Here is an 8,655-nt window from a genome sequence, read left to right on the forward strand (position 1 = left end):
CCGTGCCTGTGTTCCCCGGAGACCCTCTTCCTGTGCCCCCTCACCTGTATATATCCGCACCTGGTGTCTGTGTGTAAATAAATTGTGAACTGAAGTGACGGACTGCCTCAGAGTCTCTCCTGAGCCTGACAGTCTCATTGTTTGTTTTTTAATGAACAAACATTTTCCCCTCAGGCACTTTAATCAAGTCTTCCTCCCTCAGTGTCACTGTTATCACAGATAAAGTGCCTGTTTTCAGTGCTGTTACTGTCAGTCTCGTCTGAACTGAGCTGAAAACAAGCACCAGGGTAAAAAAAACAACAACAAGCTTTTACAAAGGTACAGCTCCTTTCCCAGCAAACATTGTGATGATGATGAAAAACTATGTTTGTTATGTTCTGTGCTGTGAGGTCACTTTGAAAATGTTGGCCGTTTGCTGTTCAGTCTGTTTCACAGTGAGCGCTCTCTTTTTATTTCTTCTTTATTCCACCAAATAAAACCCATTATTCAAAAAAACTTTTAACTTTTCATAAAGTTCTTCTTCTGTAACGAAACGATTTACATGTGTTAGTTTTTGTGTTATGTTGTTGCCTTTGTTTATTTTGTTTGTTCTAATGTGTAACTTTACTTCATAACGCCTAAAAATTCAACTTAAATTCTTGTTTTGTTAAATCTGATGAAAATTAACAACCTTTTCAGGTGATAGCATCTCTGCCATTTGTTGCAGTCTGGCCTAATGTCAAATGTGCTGTCCTGTTACTACTTATTATTCCGTCATGACTTAGATTGACAGGTTTGTTCTGTTATGTGAGATGACAGCAACATCAGTGTTACGGAGGCATAGCTAAGGTTGTTGCAAGTGAAGCAGGAAGGGAACACTGATCATTCATTTCACATCTCCCGACAAATGAAACGGCACCAAATATTTGAATCAGTCACGTCACCTCTGGTGTTTCATAGCCTTAGCGTCGTCGGTCATGTGATTACAAAGATCTGACATAAGCCCCGGCACAGTGAGACGAGACGCTTCGGCTGAGATGAAACAAGCTTCAGAGCCTCAGTGTCAAACATCTTTAATGACGCCTCGTGGACTGTAGCACGTTCCTCTTACTGCATCCACATTGTGTTGGCAAGATGTTGATGTGTCGCTCAATTGTGCCATCTGCTGGTTGCAAAAAATATTGCAGGCGACCCGGATAAAAAGCGCTGTGGAGACTAAACTCGGTTCATTCATTCTGACATCTGGACACCAAATGAGTGATAAGGCATTATGCATAAACAAGAATGATGTGCATCATTATATTTGTGTGTGCAGTGTATGATTTCATGGGGTTACAAACATCACAGTTGTGTGACTGCAGGTGTGATCATCACATGACAGAACGTGCTTTAAGTGCTCAAAGTGTTTGTTTTTAGGGCAGAAAGCACAGAATACAAAGAAAAAACTAAAAACCAGCTTATAGCAGGACTTCACACATACTGTAGTGTGCATCCATGTGGGTTTACTGGATATAAATACAGGCTCCATATTTATGCAAAGGTGTAAAGAAGGTTGGTTTTAGGAGTGATTTATCAGGTCAGCCGCTGATGTTGGACAGTCGGGCTTGCATTCTCCACTGGAATTTATCCCAGAGGTGTTCTATCAGGTTAATGTCTGAGTGGGTGAGTGATTACTTTTGGCAGTACAGTTTAAGGTTATGACATATTGTATCACAACTTTTTGGCAGCTGGGCAGACATACCAGTGTGTAATATTACAGAAAAACCAAGGTGAAAGAGAATCGATTGAACTGATTGTCCTGAATTCCCTTCTTTGGTTGTATTCAGTATTTTATTTTATTTTTTTGGGCCCATTGGTGTACCCAGAATAAAGTTGTGCAATATCACCTGTGCAACAGCAGTAGCATGTACAATTGGACTGCTAATTGAACTAGTCGGCCAGTTGAAGGATTTTTCCTTTTTTACAATTGTCGTGTTGTAATCTGGTCAGCTTTTGCTGTTTTGCATTTCGAATTCTTGGCATGTGATTTAAAGATCAGCCTGTGAGTGAATATGAAGGGAACTCATTTCTGAATCCAGTCTTCAGAGAATATCCTGCATATACTGAACTCTGTCAAACTGTTTGACATGCAAAATGACCTCAGTCTTTTTTTATCGCCCTCATGTGAACTGACCAGTGTCAAAGTCTTTACTCAGTAACAGTAAAGTATTACTCATTACTTTACTCTTTACTTTTAAAGTAATGCAGTATGTTCTTTACTATCACCAATGTGAGTCACGTGTCTAACAGTCACGTGTGCTTGCTCAGGCATTGTACGGTGAATGCAAACACCTTCTTTTGATCCATGATGCCATTAAAACCTTCACCTTCACTGAGTCGCCTGTAAGCTGTATTATATAATTTGACTGTCAGAGAACAGATTAATATTTCTCTGTGCATTTATGAATCTTCAGCTCATCGACTGAGCCATCATACACTGTGCACTGTCTCAGAAACCTGTTTGTACACAAGCACGAGGTTCATGAAACATGACATGTTTCTGTTGTAACTGTGAAATCTCAGCCTCTCTTTGTGTACTGCTAATGATTTACTCCTTCTCACACCTTCCTCTTTCTATCAGCAATATAGTGATGCTATTAAAAAGGTTGCTGTAGTTTAAAAATGAAAATCTTTCTCATTAAAGATTAGATGAGGCCAATTTGGCATCCAGACTCATATATTTCAGCATTAATGGTGCTTTCACAAATGTGTAAGTAACTCATGCCGCATGTTTGTGAAGGTTCTCAGTCAGCCAGGTCATCGTAGTCTAAAGCAGCGGTTCCCAACCTTTTTTGCGCCACGGACCGGTTTATGCCCGACAATATTTTCATGGACCGGCCTTTAAGGTGTCGCGGATAAATACAACAAAATAAAACTAGTACCGGTACCGAAAAAAAGAAGATTTATTCATAACACACGTGAAAAGACCCAGGAAAACCGAGTAAACGATAAAAACGATAACAAAATAACGCTGAAAACCGATAAAAACCCTGAAAACCATACATTTCACACCTGAGCCTCAACTCTCGCGGCCCGGTACCAAACGACTCACGGACCGGTACCGGTCCGAGGCCCGGGGACCACTGGTCTAAAGAGCTTGGAAAGAAGTCCAGAAGTCCTTTCTTTCCAAGCTTCTTAGACTAACTCATGCCAAAAATATACACATTAGCACCAATGTTGGCTTTTGAACTATGCTACGATAACTAGATGGATGGTCACCCATATTTTTAGCTTATATAGCACAGCATCCATGGTTTCCAGAGGATATGTCTAACTGTGCCCGAGTCCATCAGTGAGTCACGTGTTTCTTCAGTAAGTGCTTTCACTGTGTCTAACTCATCTGTTTGACGTGCACACACAGATCTCTACAATATCAGCTTTTTAGAATTTTAAATATGTTTATATTGTCTATCCTGTAAAATAGTCAGATATCTATTCATATTAATGTACAGAATTCACCTGCTTGCTGCTACTACTGCACATTCACCCAGTGTATATACTATATGTGTATATATATATATATATATATATATATATATAATGTTCTTCCTCTACACCCCCCCCCAATTTTTGCACATGTCGAGGAGCGTGTCAGGCTACATTTCACTGTGTGTTATACTTGTATAACTATGCATGTGACAAATAAAGAACCTTGAACCTTGAACCTATAATGCACACTGGCTCTTCTGAACATGTGCTTTCTGTTGCTCAGTTTACAGGGTCAGGTGGTCTTTTACTGAGTTTTCGGCGGTTTCGTTAGGAGTGTATGTTTTAAAAGCTAAACACATAATATAAGACGACAGCTTGATACCTTGTTAAACACAATCATATGAAATCCAAACCTTGTGCGCTTGTAATGCTCCTCCCTGCCCCTGAGAGGCGCTGTGAGTTATAGTGTTGGCTGTCTGTATCCAGTAATGTTTCCTGGAGCGGCTCAAAACTCCGCAGCTACTCTGAACACTCTCAGTGGATGTTAGTGGACGCGAGAGTGTGCGAAATGCAGCCCGGATAAGAACAAGAGCTGTTAAGTTTGTTTTCAGCCCAGTCACGTTTTATCTCGTGTAGTGACCGGACGACTGGACATCAGCCTGCTTGTGAATGAAGAGCAGTCCACTGGACGGTGATATCTCGGTGTCACAGCGTGTGACCGGCTGTACCGGACGATGCCCCTGGCTCCTGCGACTCGGGCTCAGCTGATTCGGTCCAGTCAGAAGGACGACTACTATCGAAGCTCTCTGAGAAACAGCGCTAACGACGCCTTCCAGACTCTGGCCGGTAAGAGAAGCACAGCTAAGCTGGCACTCAGTCATTCTGGTATAAGAAGGACTGAAAGTCTTCTTTTTAACGTAGTTCACTTTTGGGCTCGTCCTGCGATGCGACAGGTGTTTGTCTCCCGGTGTAATCCCGGTCTGCGACTTCAGGTGCTTCTGATGTCTTTACTTTTATAGGGAAACAGCCTTTAGTGAGCAGGATTATTTACAAAGGGGTTTTATATAAACTGTAGATATAAACGGTATCTTTATGACTCTAGGATATTTTAACTACATTGTAACCAATCCAGTCTTTTTTGGCCTCTTAAAATATCTTCATAGATCTGTGGTTATAGTTGTTGGCCAGATCACTCTTAATAAATATATACACACACACACATATGTGTGTGTGTATGGTTTTTATGCACTTTTTGGTGTGTATGTGTGAAATATGACCGGTTTCAAAGGGAAGTGATGACATGAGTTGTTTTGCATTCCTAAGTTTGAAAGTCTGGCCCACCTAACGTTGTAACTGCTGTATACCCTTACAGTGGTACTCGGTCAATTTCAAGATTTTTAGATTTCAAAATAATGGCACTTGTTCATAATGAACACCAACATGTACCTGAAAAAATAAATGTCGAGCTAAATTACTGCAGTATTTTTTTTCACTTGTATAAATCATGGTGTTTTTTTGTAGCAATGTTGCTGCTACATGTGTTTGTTACATGTTACTGACTGCTGCACATGTGTGTGTTTTGACGTAAGCGTTTGGTGTTTGTATCGTCTCTGCTCTGTTGGACTGTTTAGCCAAAATCAGCCCATCTGACCTAAAACTGTTATGATATAGTGAGATTTTCTCATCCAATAAAGGAATATTTAATTTATAATCTACTCTTTATTTGATCAGAAACATGCAGCTTGTGAGTTTTCTTTTTACCCATGTAAGCAGAAGCTGAAGCTGTCGGACAAATACAAGTTTGTCTCCGTGTATAATCCATGTGTATATGCACTGTAAAGATATTTGTCTGTGGGATGATATTAATCAAACATATTTCATGCTGGGCATTATATTATATGATATTGCCAAAGTGAGGTGACCGTAGCCTCCGTATGTTTTCTTCATCTCCCTGTAGGATCCAGACGATGGCTGGAGTGGAGGAAGGAGATCGAGCTGTTGTCAGATCTTGCATATTTTGGCCTAACAACATTCTTGGGTAGTCACCATAAACCATGTTTAGTTAAGGCATTCAGCAGATTTCCTGTTTTGATCCATGGTTCTCCTCTCCAGGCTATCAGACTCTGGGTGAGGAATATGTTAACATTGTCCAAGTGGATCCCACTAAACGTCAGATCCCCTCTCCAGCCAGACGAGGTGTGTTTGTCCTCTGCCACGCCTTCGTTCCTTATCTGTTGGACAAGCTGCTGGTGTGTCTGGAGAACGAGCTTGAAGGCGGGCAGGAGAGCCGCCGTCGGCAGCAGGTGGGGTCTGTGCCATGGAGCCTCGAGTCTTGGCTGAGGAGATGGGTCCAGAAAGCGGCGGCGCTGTGTTCAGAGCCCCAGAGGAGGGCGTGTCTGAACGCTGTGTTTGTCCTCCAGCAGAGCCTGACCCTCCTCTATCGCCTCCACTCGGCTCTGTTTTACGTCAGCGGGTCGTTCCATCACCTGTCCAAGAGAGTGGCTGATATTAGTTATGTAGGTAATTTAAAAAAATCCAGTGCTGTAGGAAATATTTGTCCCCGATTTCTTTCGTTTTGTTGATTTTTGCATATTTGTCATACTTAGACACATCAGATCATCTTTGGTATCACTGTGGATGAATTCTGTGCTACTCTTCTTCGCAGAATTGTGACCCTGATTTTACTTGGAGTCCAATGAAAGTGACATTTCATCCTACAGCTCGTATCTTCATGAATGTGTGTGTGTGTTTTAGATGCGTGTGGTAGGGCTGAACAGTAACGACAGCACCGTCGGGAGCAGTTACAGGTTACTGGGAGTCATGTCCCTCCTCCAGCTGCTCATCACTGTGTGCCTGCAACTCAACAACTTCAGACAGAGACAGAGAGCCAGGCAGGAGTGGAGTCTCCACAGGAAGCTCAGGTACACACTGGTGTGACAGCTTAAATCCCAGCACCATGTGCTCATGTCGGGGCATCGTTCCTGTTCCAACAAGATTTAATCTACAAAAAACGCATTCTAGGAATAAAACCTGATGAAATTCATGTCTTTATAAAAGAAAACAAAAAAACATTTAATTGAAGTATGTCTGTGTAGTCCACAGCACAGACAGAGCTCCGGCCCCAGAGCTGCCCTCTGCATCCTCTGCCTGGAGGAGAGGAGACACTCCACCTCCACCCCCTGTGGACACCTGTTTTGCTGGGAGTGCATCACAGAGTGGTGCAACACCAAGGTCAGTGTGCACCATCTTCAGTGTTATTGGACAAACAGCAGTGTCAGCTGTCATTAATTTCCTGTTGCCGTCTTGTCAAAATAAAGTAACAAAGAACCAAAATGCTTACTAGATTACTGCCACTAATGGTATTTGTAGCCAAGCCAATGTCCTTTTATTGGCTTCTGACATGTTTGATAATTAATGAAACGCACTGTAAGCGCACAATTTTAATAACTTGAACATTAAAATGGGCAGAAATAACTGATCGAAAATTTTGAAACTTTGAATGTAGACATTTTCCAGTCTGCCCACAGTGATGCCAGTTCAGTCGTGGTGGGCAGCGTTGCTTACATTTACACCAGTAAGACACTTAACAGCTGATTAAATCTACAAGCTAGCTTGTTTAACCAATGAACAGAGGGGAATCCTGGAACAGGAGCACAGGTAGTTTTTGAGGGTCAGCATCCCGGTGTACCCTGGACGGTCTCTGCAGATGTTGTTCCTATAACAGGAATTCTGCTGATTTGTGGTGTGTGGTCGTGCTATGCTCCTCCCACAGCTGGCTTTCACAGACTGCTGCCCCTCCCTGAATGTTCATGATGCTCATCAGAGATTGTTGAGATTTTCTTTTAATATAAAGTCTTACAATACTTGACAACTGAAATAAAAAGCAAGTGACCAAGTTTTACAGCAGAAAGAATGCAGTTTTCTTTCTGACGTGAGTCCTTTCTGTCCTCTGGAGGTGCCTAAGTGCAAGTCTTACTTTTCTATCTAATTAAAAGATAGAAACAAATGGGGGGAAAAAAAGATACATTTAATTTTTAATTCCTTTTTTTGGGCACGTCATCCAACGGATAGTCCTATAAACTGAAAGTAGGCAAAGACAGACACCAACTGCTCCACCATGCTTCCTTTCTGTTGGGCTGCCTTCCTGTGGCACAGTCGGCTTCACACCTTCAGCTACTAATGCAGGCTTGCTTGCGGTTTGTGGGTGTATATAAAAAGAGGCACTGTGGTGATCTGGTACCGTGGGGCATGATTATTCAAGACCTTGTGTGGGAGCAGATGTTAAGATTTAACAGGGAGCCAATGAAGAGGAGCCAGTATAGGAGAAACACGCTGTCTCTACTCACTGCAGCATTTTTTACCTGCCCTCTGAGACAACCTGATAATAACTCGTAGTTCATTGTTATCAGTCCAGCCAGAACTAATCATTATATGAACTCGTTTTTTTCAGCATCACTCTATATTGTGCAGTCTTACATATTTACACATCGTGGTCGTTAAAGCCATCCAGAGTGTGGTTAGACAAAAGGTTTCTAAGATTCTTAACATCATCTCAGTTTGATCTGAGTTCAGACATCAACTGACATCAAGGCCTTTGTCTTTGCTATGTAATGAAAATGTGTGCTTCTGCATGCAATAGAGCTTTCTGTAAACCTTTCAGTCTGCTGTTTCACAGCACAGGAGTCTCTTTGAAATAGAAACTAAAGGCCTGAGATCGGTCCATAACTGGCTAAGCTAGGCTGGTCAACTGACATCTTAAATTTATGTTTAATTACCAGTAAGTGCAGTACATGGCCATGATTAAAGATAGACTGATGATACTTAATGTTGAAGCATTAATAGATGGTAGAGCAGTCTTCACCTGACCTCATGTGTTTTACAGGCAGAGTGCCCCCTGTGTCGGGATAAGTTCCAGCCTCACAGACTGGTGTACCTGAGGAACTACAGCTAGAACCACAGAGCCTCCACTGTAATCAACTCAACTGCAGAAAACACAACTTCTTTTTTCCTTTTTCTTTTTTTGCATTATTAAAAGAAAATTGAAAATATGTTACCAATAAACATTGTTAAGTATTAAAATATGAATACAAACATGTACACGATTTGTGTTGCAGCCTCTGTTTCTGTTAGTTTTTGCATTTCTGTAGTAGCACGCTCCTCGGATAAAACGTAGCAGCTGATCCAGTGACAGGTGTCAGATGAGCCGTA

The 8,655-nt window shown here is 41.8% G+C and overlaps 1 protein-coding gene across 2 annotated transcripts; it reads left to right on the top strand.

Annotated features, from left to right (window-relative positions):
* Positions 1–3,904: 3,904 nt before the first annotated feature.
* pex10 (peroxisomal biogenesis factor 10) lies at positions 3,905–8,549 on the top strand. 2 transcript variants are annotated; one of them, XM_005942716.1, is made up of 6 exons: positions 3,905–4,293; positions 5,405–5,485; positions 5,560–5,963; positions 6,202–6,368; positions 6,543–6,678; positions 8,330–8,549. In XM_005942716.1, the coding sequence occupies exons 1-6, from the start codon at positions 4,182–4,184 to the stop codon at positions 8,396–8,398; spliced, it is 969 nt and encodes a 322-aa protein (XP_005942778.1). In that variant the 5' UTR covers positions 3,905–4,181; the 3' UTR covers positions 8,399–8,549. The 2 variants fall into 2 exon arrangements, with proteins under 2 accessions (XP_005942778.1, XP_042084618.1); XM_042228684.1 differs by having other exon boundaries at positions 3,919–4,293; positions 8,334–8,549.
* The last annotated feature ends 106 nt before the right edge of the window (positions 8,550–8,655 follow it).

The sequence above is a fragment of the Haplochromis burtoni genome, unplaced genomic scaffold (assembly GCF_018398535.1).
Source record: "Haplochromis burtoni strain Fernald_Lab_line unplaced genomic scaffold, NCSU_Asbu1 Contig_342, whole genome shotgun sequence".
NCBI lineage: Eukaryota > Metazoa > Chordata > Actinopteri > Cichliformes > Cichlidae > Haplochromis > Haplochromis burtoni.

Bases quoted from the DNA above. Each gene is read 5' to 3' on its own strand.
- pex10 (XM_005942716.1), top strand. From the start codon at position 4,182: ATGCCCCTGGCTCCTGCGACTCGGGCTCAGCTGATTCGGTCCAGTCAG. The intron at 5,964-6,201 runs GTAGGTAATTTA...TGTGTGTTTTAG, and splicing joins GAGTGGCTGATATTAGTTAT to ATGCGTGTGGTAGGGCTGAA. The intron at 6,369-6,542 runs GTACACACTGGT...ATGTCTGTGTAG, and splicing joins AGTCTCCACAGGAAGCTCAG to TCCACAGCACAGACAGAGCT.